The 21,161-nt window shown below is 35.2% G+C and overlaps 1 protein-coding gene across 1 annotated transcript in view; it reads left to right on the top strand.

Annotated features, from left to right (window-relative positions):
- Positions 1 to 10,106, top strand: part of LOC110460407 (deleted in malignant brain tumors 1 protein-like) — a 33,827-nt gene extending 23,721 nt beyond the window's left edge. Inside the window, exons 11-19 of the mRNA XM_021513282.1 lie at positions 231 to 409; positions 879 to 1,029; positions 4,268 to 4,446; positions 4,894 to 5,044; positions 5,496 to 5,674; positions 6,106 to 6,256; positions 7,538 to 7,716; positions 7,970 to 8,126; positions 8,449 to 10,106. Coding sequence (XP_021368957.1) covers positions 231 to 409; positions 879 to 1,029; positions 4,268 to 4,446; positions 4,894 to 5,044; positions 5,496 to 5,674; positions 6,106 to 6,256; positions 7,538 to 7,716; positions 7,970 to 8,126; positions 8,449 to 8,665 — 1,543 coding nt within the window. The 3' untranslated portion in view covers positions 8,666 to 10,106. The remainder of the gene's footprint in view (positions 1 to 230; positions 410 to 878; positions 1,030 to 4,267; positions 4,447 to 4,893; positions 5,045 to 5,495; positions 5,675 to 6,105; positions 6,257 to 7,537; positions 7,717 to 7,969; positions 8,127 to 8,448) is intronic.
- The last annotated feature ends 11,055 nt before the right edge of the window (positions 10,107 to 21,161 follow it).

Here is a 21,161-nt window from a genome sequence, read left to right as displayed (position 1 = left end):
CCTGCTAACAGTTTCTTGTATATGACCTCCTTTTGCATAACTAGCGAGTAGCGAACTTTGCTTGGTGAGTTATGTAACGGGGACAATACAATACATAGACGTATTACTGTAACAGTGTACCGCGAACGAATTTATATTACGTTACTAATATTAATATACATTTTTTTAAATCTAAGACTTGTCAAGTTATTCACACCTAAAAATCGGATCTTTCTTTTTCTTTCTTTCAGTGATGGTCATCAGTTATATCGCACCACACGTTATGGCAGTCTTACAACTCCTATATGGATGGCAGGTGTACACTGTAACGGTACGGAGGATAGTCTAGCTGATTGTTCCTTTGATGGATGGGGTAAAGCTGGTTCGTGCAGTAGTTACCCCGCGAGTGTTTTTTGTTATAATTTCACAGGTATGTATACATTTATCACATACTTTCAGATGTCAAACCTATTTTAATGAGTGATGATTTTTGATTATTTTAACTGATCTGAGGTTTCTCAAAAGGGATATTGATGAATGCAGATATAACATCTGACAAACTAAAACAAACGATAACGAATCGTATACTTGGTTCTTGTATTGTTCAAATTTATTACATTTATTGAGAATAACTTTGAAAAAAAGTTTAATATTTTGATCAAAGGCTAAGTTAAGATCCTAAAACTGTTACGGAATTCTTGAAAACATCTTTTGCAAAAGAATATATTATTCTGTAAAATGGATTTTAATTTTCATGAATATACCCTCTTTCGCAACACTTTACACACCCTGCTATTTGGTGAAACAAAGTTATAGATTTGACATTACAACTGCTGTTTTGATGAAATGAGAGGAAGTGCTATCTTATTGTTCCTTAGTGTAAACCTAATTTATAACAGAAACAGACTTTGACATCCGCCTGAGTGGAGGTCCAGAACCCAATGTGGGTCGTGTAGAAGTGTACTACAGTGGTTACTGGGGAAGTGTTTGTGGTTACTACGACTGGGACGACAGGGACGCTAATGTCACGTGCAGGATGTTAGGATACAGGTAATGTACCGACAGTCATGTTACTGTGGTCATCCTTTGTAGAATAAAACATGTCCGGTAAATATTGCAATGGGAAACAAGTAAATAATGCGTTCTACGTTTAAGTCAAAGTACTTAAATAAAAAAGGACCAACTGCAACACATTGTTCCCCATTAACCTAGCTTGTATTCAGATCAATATATCTTGTATAAGGCTTTCTTGTGAGTTTGAGATATATCTCTCCAGAGTATGTAATTACTTAACTTTTGTCTGTATAGTGTAAAATTTCGTAATGGTTTTATTCAAGTTTCATGGAGAAATATGACATTCATCGTTCAACTGTCACGCGATATTTGGTTCGTAAGGATTTCTATTTGCAGGTTATATGTCACGGAATATCAGATCTTTATTTTATTAATCCGCTCAATACATATAATGTGAATTAAGTCACAAACGCTTTCCTTACCTGTTAATTAAATATGTTTATTCAACCTCAGCAGTATATTTGTGATGTCAAAATTGTTAAACCAGTTTTCTCCGTGTATAAGCATCGATTATTGTACACCAGTATAAAAGGTTCATGTTTATGACCTCCTTTTGCATAACTAGCGCGCATCAAACTTTGTTTGGTGAGTTATGTTACGGGGACAATACCATATACATACGCGTTTCCAAAGTACTGCGAATGAATATATACTACATTAGGAATATTGATGTACTGTTCGGTTTGTTATCTACGACTCATCAAGTTATTCGCTATTCGCATCTAAAATCTTATTTTTACGGAGGCGTTTATAAAGCATGCCGTGTTATGATCAGCTATCTATCGGTCGTGACGTCAGTAATTTCCTTCCAGCGGAGGTACGGATTTTGCGATGTCTGGTGGTGTTCTCCGTTACTAAAAATGCTAAGCAGACAACGGTTGTAGCACTACGTTCATAATATATATATAAGCAATACTACTTTATTGAAATTTCCTGACAATGTTGTTAACATTTCAGTTTACGCTTGTTCCAATAACAATAAGAATATTGACTTTAAAATCTTTGTACAATATTCCCCTTCGTCGATTTTTGAACTTTTATCAAATTTAAAAAAAAAATAGAAATATGTTACGATGACATAAAAGTCACCCCATCTCATTTATGATCATTTTCAGTTCAATAAATCATTGACAAATCTACAACTGACAGATTTTCACCTGTCAATCAAAATGGTCTAAAATTGACCAGATGTACATACATACACGCTGTTTAGGTAACCATACCAAAACATGGATATAATAAGAAAGCATGTGATTAACATTTTTTATCAAATATTGAGTGGGGTTTTTTTCTGGAAAAAATGTCAAGATGGACTGATAGCACCAACCAGGTAGGTAACTAATGAAGGTTAACTAAATAAACACAGTCAGCCAAGAAATTGGTTATGTTGGGAAAACATGTCACACAAAGCCTTATCGTTAATTAGGCCTTGCGTTGATTGACACATCGAGTACGGGAATATTGCTACCTGGCATGGACAGAACAGGTAATTATTGGAATATAACGGTGTTGTTTTCACAACAATCACTTTCAGAAAAGATTCAATATTATATACGGATACATCTTTAACTTTTTTTAATAAAATACACGATTCCAAGTCGTTTTCTGAGCGTCTGCAAATCAGACCAAATCGGACATCGATATCGACAGAGTGTGCACGCTTAAGGCAGCCACTCGAACAGGTCCGACGAGGACCGCCAACAGCCGAATTCGCGAGACATACAAAACACCAAACAATTGTGATTTTAGCATTTCTTCTTCGAATAGAAAATATCGGAATGTATTGAGCCCGTAGATATTTTGTTTAAGGTATGTGACCTTGTGAGTTCCTTCCGGTAAATTGTATCACGCGACCTTGACTCTCCGCAGTACAAAAAAATACGCACTTCACCACATTCCCCCTGTCGTTTTGACATATTCATACGGTTCAATAGTTCAGCGTGATTTTACCCAAGAACGGCATTTGCAATTCTTCGATATATTTCCCCATACGTGGTATTAATCAATCACAACGTAACGTCAATTAGATCTGAACGTTGGGCCTATTTTATTCGAGTTTATTTGTCCGCTTCTATCGTATAATAGGACTTAAACTTGCAACTCTTCATAATGGTTCTATAGGCAATGCAATCAATAGTTATTCAATGAAATTGAGTAGTTTATTGCTGCGGGAATATCTCAAAACATTCCCGAAAATCCACGAAAAAATATATTAAATGGTCGCGACCATGCACTGGTTTTGGATTATTCTTGTGTATCTTGCGCAACCCTTTCCTGACACTTTATTTTTTCCTTAAAAATGTGCACACTTTGCCAAAATATTTTTGGTAGTTATTGGCAAGACATGAAATATCAATCAAAAGCAATTCATGATTTATCAGTCTTCCCCTTCGGGAACCTCAAAAGTGCTTGATTCATACTCAGGACATCTTTAAATTATATATTATTCCCGTTTGAAAAATGGAGAAATTTGGAACGCCTTGAGGTGGTATGTATTTCCTGTTTAAAAATAAAAAATCGATATCTGAGTTATCCAAGCGCTTGTAATGAAGCGCCTGTTACTCTTAACAGTGATCGGCAACATATGTCAAAACTTGGAACGAAACCGAAATTAATAGTCCCATCTGGGGTTCCGCTGGGGGTGACTCAAATACTGTTGAAAGGGAGACAGCTGCGAGATAATAGCTACGGATTAGGACAACCATTTCACTACAAGAAAAGTAGTTCTCATAACAGCCAAGCACAAATAAATTATGGTTTCATATCGGTAATTTTAATGTTTCATATGAACATGTGTATTACAGAAATGAAATCACTCGATTATCTTCGAATTTTGGACTTTAAATCTTCTGTTGTAAACTACGCGCAATAATCTGCTGACTCTTTCCTCCATTCCGCCATATTGGATGAGTCATACTTGTATTTATTAACAAGTGTTTGGGCCAGAGTGGGAATCAGACTGGATGGAGGAGCGGGGGAATTAGTCAGTCATCCTGGCGACAGTTCCAGTTGCGAATTTTCTGAACTTCTAGTGTTTGATAAGCGCGCCAATTTGATGTTTAGTAGTTTTAGGTTAAAAAATAAGTACTTGCTCTTAAATGTATATCAATAATCGTGTTGGCTTCTATAACTGCTTCATTTCAATTTTCACCTTTTACATTTGACTAACGCCTGCTTCATTACTTCCAGTACTTTGATTATATCTATCTTTCAGTGATGGTCATCAACTATATCGCATCACCAGTTATGGCCGTCTTACAGATCCTGTATGGATGGCAGGTGTAGACTGTAACGGTACGGAGGACAGTCTCGCTGATTGTTTTTTTGAGGGATGGGGTCAAGTTGGTTATTGCAGTATATATCCCGCTAATGTTTTCTGTTACAATTTAACAGGTACGTATATATTAATCACAGAATTTCAGATGGCAATTGAATTTAAATGAAGGATGATTTCTCCTCTTTTTCAACATATTTAATTTTCTAAAATTGGATATTAATGAACGCAGATATGACACCTATCAAACTACGAAAACAAAATCGACATGTGTAATTGGTCCTAGTATATCTACTACATTTAAGGTGAAAGGTATTTACAGGAAGTTTTAGTTCTCGATCAAAGATAGGTAACAATATCTTGCAAAAAAACAACAACTACTAAATCATTCTGTAAAAATAGATTTCATTTTTCATGAATATACCCTCTTTCGAAACATTTTACACACCCTTTTATCTGATGAAACGACGTTATTTATTAATTTGATATTACAACTGCTGTTTTGATGAAATGGGCGGAAGTGCTATTGAATTGTTGTTGTTTAATGTAAACATAACTGTTAACAGAAACAGACTTTGATATCCGTCTAAGTGGAGGTCTAGAACCCAATGTGGGCCGTGTAGAAGTGTATTACAGTGGTTACTGGGGAAGTGTTTGTGGCTACTACGACTGGGACGACAGTGATGCTAATGTAACGTGCAAGATGTTAGGATACAGGTAATGCACCAACATTCATTCTACTGAGGCTATCCTTTGAAGTATGGAACATGTGCGGTAAATATTGCAATGAGAAAAAAAGTAAAAAATACGTCCCACGTTTATGTCAAAGAACGTCAACAAAAAAGTACCAACTGAAAGGCGTTTTTTTCCAAAAACCTGACTTGTGTTCAGATTAATATATCTTGTAAAAGGCTTTCTGTTGAGTGTGAGGAATTTCACTCCAGCATATATAACCACTTAACATTGTATAACTAGCGAGTAGATAACTTTGCTTGGTGAGTTATTTTACGGGGGACAATACAATATACAGACGCGTTAATGAAGTACCGCGAACAATATATGTTACATTATGAATATTGATCTACTGTTTGTTTTATAAACTAAGACTAATCGGTTAGTTATTCGGTATTCGCATCTAAAAAAAATAATTTTAATATCTATCTTTCAGTGTTGGTCATCAAGTATATCGGAACATCCGTTATGGCAGGCTAACATATCCTATATGGATGGCAGGTGTAGACTGTAACGGTACGGAGGACAGTCTCGCTGATTGTTCCTTTGACGGATGGGGTCAAGTTGGCTTTTGCAGTATATATCCCGCTAATGTTTTCTGCTATAATTCAACAGGTACATTTATATTAATCACAGAATTTCAGATGTCAGTTGTATTTTGATGAGGGATAATTTCTCATCATTTTCAACATATCTCAAGCTTCTCAAAACGGATATCAATAAACGCAGACATTACACATATCAAACAACAAAACATACTTCCAGTATCTTTCATATCTGTTACGTTTAAGGACAAACATATTTGAGGGAAGTTTTAGATTTCGAATCAAAAGATAGGTATAAAAAACATTCTGTTAACAGACACAACATTTTTTATGAATATACCCTCTTTCGCGCAGTCATTCATTAAAACTTCCTGTTTGTTCATATATTCGCAAAAATGTTTTGTTACAGGCTAAAAATGATATGGATTTCCTTTTTTGTGAACAAAGAAGTGGAAGTGCTATTTTATTTTTGTTGTTTAATGTAAACAAAACTATTAACAGAAACAGAATTCGAGGTCCGCCTAAGTGGAGGTCCAGAACCCAATGTTGGCCGTGTAGAAGTGTATTACAGTGGTTACTGGGGAAGTGTTTGTGGCCTATACCACTGGGACGACAGAGACGCTAATGTTATATGCAGGATGTTAGGATACAGGTAATTTACCGACATGCATGCTTCTTTGACCACCCTGTGCAGTTAGCAACATGTTAAGTAATGAATGCAAACAGATGAAAGACAGTACGTTCCACTGTAATGCAACGTGCAACACTTACTGCAAAACTTATTTCTTTAAAAGAAATTAATGTTCAATTAAAAAGACAAAAACAATACAGACTTACGGAAAAAAGTTCTGCAAGTTTGTTTGGGCCTTATGACTTCATTATTTGTTGACCGAATTTCTGTAGGTTTAGTAGGATTGCTCCTGGTAGTGTCAATGGGATGCTGGCTCTAATTTATGAATTTAGGTAAGTCCCGACTACAGAACCTTGCCATATGCATTTATATGTAGTAGGGATGGAGGAATACAAGGGTATCATCACATATTTGCTGATCTATGTTCTAATGACGAAGATAAACTAAGCGGCGACACCCAGTTATGTTAGCACCTCCTACGCCCAATATGATTAAGGCAATGGCTCTGAGTGAAAAAAAACCCACACAACTGAAATATGAAGCTCATCAATTTAGTATATCAGATAGTTGATGATATGTACAATGAGAAAAGAGAGAAAAGAGAGAAAAGAGAGGGAGAGACATCTGGATCATCTTAGAAGTAGATGTTAACGCGTAATTTTGCGACGTCAAGACAGAGCGATACGTCTGTTTCATCTCCGGAACAGTTTAAACGGACGCCGCATCTGCCCGAGGACGGTTAAGAATAATCCGTTTCGCGATTTTAACTTAAAACCACGACGTTGGACCGCAACTTAATCAGAGGCGATGTCAACGCCTTCTGCCATGGTAGCGTTAACATGCCAAAAATGTGTATCGCTTAGCAGATGGAGGTTTGTGCGTTTTTGTTCTAACAAATCTCTCTTTACATTTTTCCAATCCGATGGCTGCAAACGTGTACTGATTTCACGGTGAACGTTAAGCAAATACATGCGGGTCTTTTTTGGTTTGGGCTCGCATTTCTAAAACCCAAATACTTATCATAAATTGCAATCCAACAGGCATTGGATACCAAGATCAGGTCCTCTAGCCCATTGACATTGCCCATGACCGCCAGTGGAATCTTACCTTCTAGCAAGACAATGCAAGGCCACACGTTGTTAGAGTGTATTGTACTGTCCGTACCCAAAAACTTTGTCCCGGTACATGATTGACTTATATACTATCAAGATTTGTCTCTTATTGAACATAACTTTTTTTTATTGCTAATTCGTTTGCATCTGAAGCTCAAATAATCTAATATGTTTCTATACTATCTTACAGTGCTGGTCGGCAAATGTTTCGCACCACCCGTTATGGCAGTCTAACAGATCCTGTATGGATGGGTGGTGTAGACTGTGACGGCACGGAGGACAGTCTAGCCGATTGTTCCTTTGACGGATGGGGTCAAGTTGGTTATTGCAGTAATACCCCTGCTAGTGTTTTCTGTTATAACTTAACAGGTATGCGGATATTCGGCAGCGAGTGGAATAATTAATTTCAAATGACACAACTAGATAATACAATTTCTATTGTTTTAAATTGTTTAATGTACAAAGGAACATTAGTTATCTTGCCTGTCCTATTTCAACAATATAATATGGTATTCACCAAATCGAATGTTGCAGAATAATGTCTGTTGTGTACAAATATTGTGTGCCAATTTATTCCCCAGCCGTTTTCAACATTATAAACGGAGCGTTATTTTACTTTCAGTTCACTCTACAATAGACATTCGTCTGGTAGATGGACCAAACAATTACACCGGCCGAGTCGAGGTGTACTACAGTGGATATTGGGGAGGTGTTTGTTCTCACCGCTTTTCTTTTGGTGATAAAGACGCAGCTGTCGCATGCAGGATGCTTCAATATAGGCAAGGGCGCTTAAATAAAAACTTGTTAGTGTGGTATAAAACGATCAAATGCTTCACCTCATGTCGTTGTAAATACCATAAAAATTTAGATAAAAATCAACTTACAAAAGGTCTTAACTGTTCCCCCCAAAAGGCTAAAAAGAAAAACAAACAAAGTAAACACTGACTTGAACAAAATGGCTGTAGATACAAAAAGTCTAACAATTTTCTTGTCTTTTCGTCTATTTAGAACCCGCTAATACACACTTGGAATACTCTGGTTTGTTTACAATGAAACCAAATACTGTCAACGATAGGTAAAATTTTGTTTATGTATTTTCAGTGATGGTCGGGGTTTATCGGCAGTGTACGGTCTTCCTAATGAACCTATATGGATGGACAATGTACAATGTGACGGTACAGAGTCCAGTCTGGCTGATTGTCCTTTTGACGGTTGGGGAAATGTTGACCACTGCTATTATCAAGCTTATGTCACGTGCAACAACGTTTCAGGTAACTTAATTTTTCTTTATAATACTGTTCGCGTATGGATTTTCTAAAATGACCAATTTTATTCTAAATGTTATGTTTCCATTATTTAGCAATAAACAATTTCAAGGAATACAAAAATAGAATTGTTTTTATACCTTTTAAGACCATTAATATTTTTTTTTAAATATGATTTTATTGAACATTTGCTATTTGTAACTGCCTTATCATTCAAATTAGATCATATTTAGACAATAATAGTCTCAACTGTAAGAGCAATTTGATGATGTCCATACAGGTACCATAAAATCGATATTTGTGAAATCTGTTCTGTTTGTGCCTTTGTATTATATCAATGGTATGATTTTATATAACTTTTCGCTGGCTTTTAAATATCATATTTAGCACTTGCTTATAAAGTATTATTTGTATTTTCTTACCATATATTATTCAATACTAAGTTATAAATGTTAATTAAATGGATCTATCATACATCAGGTAGGTAAACTTTTACTAACATATCAGTCGTAATGGCATATTAGTCACGGATCAACGTATCCAGGTTTGTATACAGTTATCAATTTGAGATATATAACAACTGATTGGTAGACATTTGTAGACGTGTATATGTGTGTTGATGTTTGTATGTGTTTGTATATATATCACTTGAATATTAGTTTGAAGTATTGATCAGATGCAGATAATATGATCACATTATTATTTAACAACTGATTGGTAGACATTTGTAGACGTGTATATGTATGTTTATGTATGGATTTGTTTGTATATACATTACTTGAATATTAGTTTTAAGTATTGATCAGATACAGATGATGTGATCACATTATTATTTGTATAACCTTATATCCAGTTAAAACGCTTTTTCTTGAATTTTGTTATTAAAATTTCCACATTCAGTTCGCTTGAATTAAATTTCTATTTCTGATTTATTTAATATTTTTCGTACTTGTTTGTATTAAATTTACCTGAATTAAGATTTTTTATATAAAATATAGCATTGAAATGTTTAATGTTTTCACGTTTGTTTCAATCTTGCCATTTTACTGAATGATAATAAATGCCGTTTACACTGAATAATTCAGGGAACTGTAAATTAGCAGTTATAATTCAAATTATGTCATCAATAATTAGATAAATGTCAAAGTATTTTATGAAAAACTAATTACTCATTTCCCTTATGTTTATGTCAGTAACCCAGTTTGTTTCAGAACAGATGCCCCGGACTCCACCGGACAGCCAAAACCTATCATGTATTGTATGTCACAACATAAATGTAGTCACTGCACTGCCACTCGTGGTTTCAGCCAAAGCAGCGACTTTATTTGGCTTATGTTAACAAAAACATTTTTTGGAGGTGACACTAAATTCATTATTCGGACAGTTAAATTAAAGTAAATGTCCTGTTTTGATTGGGTTGTTTATTTAGTGATTAATCTTTATATGTAACTTGAAGTAGTGTTCTTCTAAATCTGAAATTCATACACTTTATGCACCCCCCTTTCTGTTTCTTCAATAGTTTAAACCTATTTGNCCTATCATTACTGATGAGTCCTGGAAGGACGAAACAATTGTACGGTGCAGCGTAATTCATGTTTGGCGTATTGTTTGAGTCACTAACTTGTATCGGTGCAATTACATTTGTGTATCCAATGCTCACATTTCTTCAAAGGTTATGATTTAGGAATATTTATAACAAATGCAATGCTTAACGGTTTTTGATACTTTAAATGATATATCCTCTATTAGAAAACAAAACAACCCAATCACAACACAGATATTTATTCATTCCAAATTCGGGTCCCGAGTAGAACCACGTCCACGTCGTGGGACCTGGAAACATACCTTTTGGTATGGCGAAGAGTTCTACTTTGGTACCCTGTTAAATAAGTACCTTTATGTTTGTTATTCCCGTACTTTATAAATGCAATTTTTTGTAAATATTTGTATTGTTTATAATTTTGATCTAGTGTCATCGATTTCGAATTCGAATAAAAGTTGTATTTTCAGTTTGATGTTATTTTCTTCGTTTTTGTCACTCTGTCGTAGCAATGAATATACAACATAAAGAGTCCTTTTGAATATGTATTTGTAATCCACCATCGTGGCAGAATACCAATATTGTTCACAAGAGACGAATATCAGAATATTTTGCCTGGTATTTGAAATATTTTTAGTATTTTCGAAAGCTTTTTCGTGCCATGGTTTTAGGACTGAAACAAAAATCAAGTCGTTGGAACGAGTAAAAAAAGTCGTAGGAACGAGATAAAAAGTCGTACGAACGAGATAATCGACTCTTAATCTCGTTCGTATGACTTTTTATTTCGTTCGTACGACTTTTTGTCTCGTTCGTTTGACTTAATATTATTTGTTCTCTCTAAAAAATGGCACGAATAAGCTTTCGTATGTATTCAACTGGAAACCCGTTATTGTTTTTTATTTGTTACATCCTAACGTGCAAATAACAGCGGAAGTAGTGTTACCTCATAAAACGACGGGAGATTCACGTTCAAGTCTCGTTTAGATCTGGTGCTACGGGTTTTTGTTAAATTTACAAAAGTATGACCAATTTTTAAAGCAAACACGCATCTGAACAATGTGTCACAAACTAATGTATAAGCTTGTTATTTGTAGATTTTTTTTCAAGATTCAAAACAAAAGACCAATTCGGCGACTACTTTCAAAATGTGTATTTCTTGCGCTTCACAAAAGTCCAGAATTACACTGTTATTTAGTATTAGATTAATCAATTAAATAGTCATTGTGTCGCCTTTCTTAATTGTAGCAAGTTCATTTTTTGCAGTACAACTTTGAAAGGTCCATATGTTGCAATATTATGCAACAAAGTGGAAACTTATACATTATTGGCCTGTTTTGGTATATTTAGTGTAAATGAAGCACTTTACATTTCTGAAACCAAAAAAAGATTTAAATCAACATAAATAATAATGGGAAAAAAAGAAGTACACGGACCCTTTGTTTTGTGGCTGTTTTAGAAAGAGAAACACATTTTTCTTTTGATCACGAAATATTTAAAAATGTTTATAGCAGAACTTTTCTATTAAGCGTTTAATGTGCTAAAAATGTTGAAAACATGGATATTTTTTATGAAAATATAAGGGATAGGGTAGCTTAAATCGCTATTCTGAGTTAAAAAGATGAGTTTAAGAAATTTCACTTCCTTTATATTAAAACAAATACTATGTTTATCAATTCTGCAAACATTTATACATATCGGATGCCACACTTGGAAGATATTGTAATTGATCTGCAAAAGGTCAAAATCCAAAAAAATCACCTAACAGCACATATTATGTTATATATATATATGTTTAACCGTTCATAGCATAAAATCTAACAAGCATGCATATAATTAGGGCTTTTCACTTATGGTGAAAAGACGTTATGTTTTTGTTGTTTCTTATTCTTATTCTTAGTATTCTTCTGACATGATTATGTAGCCACCTAATCTTTTGATTGGTGGAAGATATTTTATTGTCTTATAAGTATGTTGTAGTCCAAGGTTCAAAAGGTGTCATTGCAACATTTTCAAGTAGATCAAAAATCCAAAAAGGCCGCCATGACGTCATAGGTCAAATTCTAAAAATGGCCATAACTTAATAAACTATTGATTTTACAGCGGTCATGCATTTATATTATTTGTAAATATTCTTTTGGGCTAACTTTTTATCATGACAAATTAATACCAAAAGGTCACATAAAACATCCTCGCTGTTGGGTCAAAGGTCACCCATTATTAAACTTTTTACTTTTCATTTTTTTTTTTTTTTTTTTTTTTTTTTTTTTGTATTCGATTGGGTATTTTATCCTGATGAATTTGATGTCTTCAGTTTATCTGTTACATGTACCGTTAACATTCTACGCCATGTTGAATATTTCTTTTGATCTTTTTCAACTGCAGACATGTTAAAACCTATTTTTCTGCAATGCTTATGATGGTAGATAAATTTAAACATAGTATAAAGGTTTCCCCAGATGTCTGAACTAATTTGATGACGTTTTTGACGTCATTAAAAATAAAATGGCCGTCATGACGTCATATTCGTTTTTACCTAAATTGCAATAGTCTCGTTCAACCAGACTCTTGTCTGTGCAAGCTTCGCCGAACAGAGAGTCTGGTAAAACCCAGTGCAATCGTTTCGTGACATCATAACGAGGCTTACCAGGATTCTTGTAAATTATTTCATTGGTCAAAGGGAGACACACCTTTTTCAACTTTTGAAGTCAGAATTTGAATGGCGCAAAATAGCAATGATTATTTTAATTTATGAAAAAAATACCGTACAAGGATTTCTGAAGCATCCGTGTTTTCACCATTATCAAGAAAAATGTAAGAGAATTCTTCAAATCTCAATAATTTGCATTGGATATTTTACAATAATTAATGAAGCTAACAAGGCTATTGACACAAGTCAAGCAAGATTACATGAGTGAGAGCCTGTAGTGTTTGGAATGGTGTACAGGTAAAATCTCACTTGTTTTGCATGTTTCTGGAGAATTGACATGTTCTTAAATTTTTCTCGATAATATTGAATACACGGATACTACAGGAATGCATGTACAGGTAAGTTTTTTTTCATTAATTTCCTTATTCTTTGAAATGTTTTAACGGCGTTGACATAACGTCTGGAAACGAAAGTAAAAACACTGCCCTCCGGTGATGGTAATTTTAAAGTACCGTGTTTGACCAGACTCTTGAATTATAAGTGATCAAGCGTCTGGTTGAACGAGACTATAATTGCAAAAACTCATTAATAGCTGAAGCTATGAAATGTTTTTGAAAAAATAGTTGACCTTAATAAACTTCAAATGCCAAACAGGACATATATGGAAACATATTCAAGCCACTTTATTTAAATTAACCAATAGTCTCAGGGTAACGATGAAGGGCTTTTAAGTTTGTGTAAATGAATGAAATCGACCTACTCTAATTATAATTTCAAAAGTTAAACTCAAAAACTCTTTTCATTTTGTGCAATTGTGCCGTTTCTCATTATTATCAGTACTTTGATATATATTTAGCAACACAAAAAAACAGATTATATTGAACAATCTGTTGCTATGTTACTAGGAAGCAAAGAGTAATATTTTTGAGGCAGAATCATAGTAGAAAGATGGATTGTAGGTCATAGGGATCGAAAGTGTTGTTCTAATAATGAGGGGTTTTCACCATCAGATTCGTGAGATTTTCTAATCTTTTGATTGGAAGCAGACATGTTCAAAGTCTTTCAAGTATATTAAAGGCCATGATTGAGAGATATTATTGCAATATTTTCAAGTACGACAAAAATGCAATACGGCTGCCATGATGTCATATGTCAAAATCTTAAAACCTCCATTACATGTACTGAAAAACAGTTGATTTTGCAGATATAGCTTGAGGATCACTTTTCCTCATAACATGTTTTTAGAAAAATTGACAAATTAAAATCATGCCTGTCGGGTCAAAGGTTATCAATTTTTCAACCTTTTAATTTTTCAACTTTTGAAGTCAATGTGGAATTCCATCCCAATGCATCATCTGTTTTCATTTTTTCTGTAACGATTACCGTTAACGTCCTATGCTATTTTGAATATTTACTTTTATCTCAAAATCGTACCGCCGAGAAACGTTTCTAACTTGAGAAAGTCTTATACACGCTGGTAATACTACATCAATTACTACGCACTCTCAATCTTAAAAGTTTGGATAGTTTACATTTCTACTGCAGTGAGTATCATCATCCATTCTTTAACATGGCAAACCAAACAAATATAGACAAAATGATACTTTCAAGTAATCAGTTTGATGTAGATAGTCGAAGGTCTATATGATTGATACGGATTACCTTCGTACACAACACCGATCATTGGTTGCCTATATTAATCAATTCTTTCAATTCGCATTCCGGGAATCCCTTATTTCTCAGTCAGCTACTGTAGACTTGCGCAAGTTCATGTCTGATATTTGGTATAAGTGAATTTTCATTGACTACAAACACTGCACATGTTCTTACTCAAAGTCGCAGCTGTGCTCTAGGAAAATTTTCAGAAATATATATTAATTGTTAGAAGCGAAAGACTACGATCAAACCCAAATCAGTCCTAATGATTTCTAGGTATTTTATTTTATTTTTATGTTTAACTCCATTTTCTTAAAATACATTTAAGAAAAACGTTAAATTCAAGAAATGTTTATTTTCTCAGAGGAATACAACCTTAATGAAGAAAGAAAAAAAACTCTAACTGGCAAAAGAGAAATGTCATTTTCCCTTTAAAAAATATCATTAACGACAGGGTATAGTCTTGTTCAACCAGACGCTTGATCACTAGCTTGCGCAGACAACAAGAGTCTGGTTGAACGAGACTAGACAGGGTAAAGACTGAATTAGCCATGGGAATCTCTATTGCAAGAGCTTTGTTCTTTCAAACGACGAGCGCACGGATTTGAATAGCATGATCGCGAAAGAAGCATGTTTTATTAATAAATGACTTGATGTTATATTTCTTCGTAACACAATTCAAACGTTAGTTGTTGATCTTTATTTCTTCACCATTTGCAAATATACTTCCCCTTTTGCCTTTTCGCGTCATCTCCTGCATGATATGTGATATCCCTGACTGATAGTACATAGAACGAAACAATATGATGACGTCACTAAAACAATCAGCTTTTGACGAGAGGTCATGTGCATATAAGTACAAAACTCGTATTACTTGACTATTATAAATGGTGATTGTTATTGTAGACAAAATACAAAAAAAATCAAAGTCTGATAGGTATGGATCCCTGTCCAAATGCACTGTGTAATGCATACAGTAACCTCCCTTTGACTTCCTTTGAATTCATATAATTAATAATAATAATAATCTACAACATTAAGTTAATCTCAAGCGCTTTACAGCATATGGATAATGGTATAAGTAATATATTATAAATAAGGAAAGGCTGACAACCAGCATTATACATTAAGCAAGAAGATAATCATCTCAATATGCATATAAATGAATGAATAAAGAGTGGATGTTCATGATGTTTGTGCCTTAAATGCAGACGTGAAGAGGTCGGTCTTTACATCCATAAGTCCAGTACAGTTGAGTTAGGTCACTTCCGCTGACTAGGTAGCTCAATCGGTAAGCTCAATCTGAACTTCAGCGTTCGAATCCTGGTCTAAAGCTGGCTCTGATAGTTGCTCAACCAAGCAATTATCCAAACTGCTTACTTTATGTACCATTCAAGTAGAATTGATGGAAAGCGGATAATGAAGTTTCTTTTGGTCATTATTGAGCATCCTTCTCAAATACGTTTCCATCAGTATTCCCGTGGAACCTCTATGCCCCTATTCTGGCTACTTCCTTATTTATTATCCTTGGAGAGATGAACGATGAACGAAAGTCACGAACATGTGATGAAGTAGAAATTATCAGATATGGTTACAAAAGTCTTGCTAGTTCGTCGTGCTATTTTTACTTTCACATATATCGACAATATGCTGTATTTAAATAACAGGAAAATTATGAACATGTCGATCATATAATTATACTCTCGTGGATTTAAAATAAAAAAAACACTACAGACTCTTCTACTTAAGCTGCTCTCCTCGTTCAAACAACATAACCTCCTGGCTTAATGATGTCATTATATTTCCCTTCCACAAATAACTTGCCGTTCGTGGTAATGTTTCTGATGTCATCTGTTTGAAACCAGCCAATGTTAGGAAAGTAGGAAGCGTTTAGCTCAGGAGCGTCCAAGCAAGACTGCAACATACATGGTGTTTCACTAGGATTTCACCAAACTGTCTATGAATTAAAGTTTCACCTGTTTAGTGTGCGACCCTGACATAGTTATCTGGAAACTTCGGCCAGACATGTCCTACTTCGGGGCATCCTCGATATCCAGGGGTTACGCTCACATTCGCTCTCTACACCCTCGAATATGCCATAGTAAAATTGAAGGCTCAGTGTGCGCCAACTTGTTGATAAGACAAACAGACTAGTCCGATCCTTTCATGAACATCAAACGAATTTGGTGGTTACGCAACGGTAAAAATTGACAGACTTTGAAGTCGGGCCTCTCTCCTTTCTAATCTTCAAAGGACAGGTAGCGGCCTAGCGATTGGTCAGTTTTTTCTTACCTGAGACCAATCAAACAGCTATCTTCGTGCCTTCAATTTTGCTATGACATAATTCAGAGAGCGAAAGTGAGCGTAACCCCTGGATATCAAGGATGACTTCGGGGTAAGTTCAATAGAACACGCTGCAGAAACTTAGGTAGACACATAGACTATGAAAAATGTATCTTTGCATTAACAACACATTCCAATGAGATGGCTGCAGATCGATTCTCTACCGGTAACGATGGCGTATATTTTGTACATAGGTTTCAAGATGCTTTCAAGTTTTTCAAGGATATCGATTAATGAATATGGGGTCCAATGGCGTTTGTGCACTACCCGGTCAGGCTGATATCCTATATAACCATGCTATTTCCTACCTGTTATGTCTACATGTCTACAATGCTTATTATACTAGAGCCTTCTGTCCAGGAAAACGACTGGCCGTTGAACAGGTACCGTACGGCGTATCACTTCATTATCATACATAAGAGATATGAGAAGCATGTACTATGAAACAAAGAGTCAACTCGACCATTTAGGGAACTGCAGTTGAACTAAAAGAGTAAAATTCAAGGCGCAACTGTCTGTGGCCTTGGCAATGACACTGCCGCCTCTTCCTCCGTCAGAATTAGGTCAATCATCGAGTGGAGATAGTTTTTTGTTGATCTCTGTGGTAATACGACTGTCGGTGTATTTTATGTATATTCCTCGCTGCTTAACTTCTCTTCCATATCTGAAATATATATATAGATATATAATGTTTAGCCGACCAGAATCCAGCAATATAGTCTTGCTTTGTGTGGACTCGGTAGCTTATCGGTTAACAACTACGGTACTTTTCTTACGAGGACAGCAACAATTCGTCTACAATTCTTTTGAAGTAGTTGGAGTCTAAATTCCATTCCATGGGGTTGGGCCCTATACTCCACTCCATGGAGTTGAACCTTTAAACCCACTCCATGGAGTTGGACCCTACAATCCACCCAATGGAGTTGAATGCTATAATCCACTTCACGGAGTTGGACCCTATTATCCTTTCCGTGGAGCTAGACTCTATATTCCACGCCATGGAGTTAAACCCTTTAATCTTTGTAAGCCATGAAGTTAAACCCTATAACCAACTCCATGGAGTCGGACCCTATAATCATCTCCGCGGAGTTGAACCCTATAATCCACTTGATGGAGTTGGACCTTATAATCCTCTCCTAGGAGTTAAACCATATAATCCACTCCAATGGAGGTGTAACCTATAATCCACCCAATGGAGTTGAATACTTTAATCCACTTCATGGAGTTAGACTATGTAACCAACGCCATGGTGTTAAACCCTATAATCTACTCTATGGAGTTTGACCCTACAATCCTCTCCGTGGAGTTAGACACTACAATCCACGCCATGGAGTTAAGCTTAATAATCTACTCAGGGAGTTGGACCCTTTTATCCACTCCATGGAGTTGGACCCTGCAATCCTCTCCGTGGAGGTGTGCCCTATAATCAACTTCATGGAGCTGAAACCTATAACTAACTTCATGGAGTTGGACCCTATATTCCCCTCCGCGGAGTAGAACCCTTTAATCCACTTCATTGAGTGGATTAACACATTTAATCCACTCCGTTGAGTTGAACCATATACTCTACTCCATAGAGTTGGACCCTATAATCCACTCCATGGAGTTGGACCCTAGTATCCACTCCATTGAGATGAACCCTATCATCCACTCCACGGAGTTGGACCCAATAACTGCCACATAATCCAGAGCAACAATCCCCTAGCGATAAGGTATTTAGCGATGTATGCCGACCTGCTGTTCAATTAAAGTCAGTGATTTTTTGTGTGTAAACAAAGCCTCTCAGATTGTACTTTCCATGCATTTGTAATAATACATAACAGAAACCCATAGAGTTTATAATCAAATGGAACTGAGGGAACAACAAACAACCAGAATTTAAAACTCCAGAAGGGTAAGTATCCTCTGCACATCATACAAAATACATGCATATCAGTAACCATTTAAGACCGCGGATATGTTTTTATATTGTAAACAAGAAAATGTCAAAGGTAAAATCAAACAAGATGACAAATTTCAAATTTCTGCAAGGTAGGACAATTATTATTGATAATGTGTAGAGGGGATTTAAAGCAACGCGATTATCATTTATAATTTCAAGAGGGAATTTAGATACTTGTATCATAAATCACATATATTATAAAGCCAACTATAGGATTTTCTTTTGACAATACATGTTAGATAGTATCACAACAATTAAAGCAAGAAAATGCAGCAAAGCTGCTGGACACCAAACCTTTTTATGAAAATGACTTACTGACAGTCCATCACCCACGAGGGAACGGAATCTATTTAATCATAATTATATATTTTATAAATGGCATCAATTGTGTTGTTCAGAATATTCCGTTCACGCTCAATATCTACAGTTTTAACCGCAAGTTTAGGCCTAAATGTCAACGATTTGGTAATAATGTCACCTTCTGAGAGAAAGAAGTCGGGACATAGATGATTTACATAAAAGATACTGTATACCTTTGGTCAAAATTGCAGCGATTTTTGCAAATATGTCTTTTGACAGTGTACCTTTTTGACTATTTTGGATAAAATATCAACCATGTTCTAGGTTAAAGCGTCAATCGTAGCCCCCACCCCTTTGAATAATAGTTATTACTTCTCGAGACTGCAACGAAGACATATTTTGCCACAACGTTGTTTTTGTTGTTGTTATCACATATTCGTTTTATACAAGTGAAATAAATAAATCGTATTGAACGGGCAAACCATGAAATTTTCTATTTCTTACTTTTTTCACGTTTCGCTGCGCAAATATTGCTACACCAGAAAAACGCGGGAATGTGTAACGTAGTTTTTGACGCCAAGTTGTAATGACGTCAGGCTTGACTACAATACAGATCGCCATTTTGAATGGGTTTTCATTGCAATATTGCCGTTTGCTGGTATTATCTGGTAAGATTTCCAGACAAAAAATATATTGATTGTGTAGTCATGTAAAAACAATAATATATGAAGGAAAGGTAGACAACTCAACCACCTATTCTGCCGTCACTTCATCTAAACTTGAAACTGAAAATCTCCCCTTTATGGTACAACTTTAACTTTAAGATAGAAAATCAATACATTTATTTTGAAGACTGGCATAAGAAAGGTGTAAATATAGATGTGGATATAATGTAAGGAGATGGAACATTTCTGAATTTTGAAGAATTCCAAGACAAGTTTTCTGTAACATCGAATAATTTCTTAAGTTACAAGAGTCTGTGTGCACTCATTAAATCTGTGATTAAAAAATGTAAGATACAACTGAATAACAATACTATTATTAGACCTTATTTACCTTTTCACACCCGAATTCTATTTAAAAGTAAAAAAGGCAGTGGAGATTTGTATTATACACTTACAGAGCAAAACCACAAAAACATAGTCAATACATCAGATATTAAATGGAAAACAAATCCTATTTTCCAATATTTGAACTTGAATACAATTTATTTACTTACCTTTAAGACTACCAAATATACAAAACTACAATGGTTCCAGTATAAAATTAAAAATCAAATTATACCAGGAAATACATATTTGAAAAAGATTTACATAACGAATAATGAAGTTTAACCTATGCAAAAATAATGAAGAACATTTAGAACATATGTTTTGGGAATGTAATGAAGCTCAGGTCATTTGGACCAAACTAGGAGAATGGATAAAACAAAAAACAAATATAACAGTAGTTGTTGATTTGAAAATGATATTGTTTGGACATACAGCTAACATTGTCACATCACAACCTCTCAACTTCCTTTTTATACTTACAAAATACTTTACATTGTGTGCATCAAAAAGACAAGAATTGATCTGCCAATGTCAACGCCGTCATCGCCGTCTCACACAAGGGCCGAGATGGCAAAAGCCATGGATATTAAAGTACCACAACCTGCAGCCCCGGGCCCCCAACGCTTCAAAAGACTTTCGGACGAGGAACTTGCAGAAATGGAGGATGCACGACAGTCAAAATCCACTAAAAACAACACCAAATGGGACATTAAGGTTTTTCAAGGTAAGACATTTTAAATACCTGCATATCTGAGTGGTGATCGAGGGGGGAGTAGAGGGGGTAGGGGTATCGGCACGCGCGCATTCAATATGATTCAAATACATGATCTACCCTGACTAGGACTCAAACCCGGAGGGAGTGTCGGGGATCTGACATTTTTTGCCAAGTTTGCAAAGAAAAACAATTACAGGACATCATATTCATAATCAATGAACGTGACTGTAAACATAACTGGGAAATAAATTAAATTGAATTGGATTTTTGATTTTTTGCGTTTAATTCATCGGTATTTTGTTTTAGAAAAAAAATATCACTGAGGTGTTGTTTTTTTTCTTCAAATTTTCATCG

This window comes from Mizuhopecten yessoensis, unplaced genomic scaffold (genome assembly GCF_002113885.1).
Source record: "Mizuhopecten yessoensis strain PY_sf001 unplaced genomic scaffold, ASM211388v2 scaffold10387, whole genome shotgun sequence".
NCBI lineage: Eukaryota > Metazoa > Mollusca > Bivalvia > Pectinida > Pectinidae > Mizuhopecten > Mizuhopecten yessoensis.
Note: the sequence above shows the minus strand (reverse complement) of the source record. Positions and strands in the feature narration are given on the sequence as shown.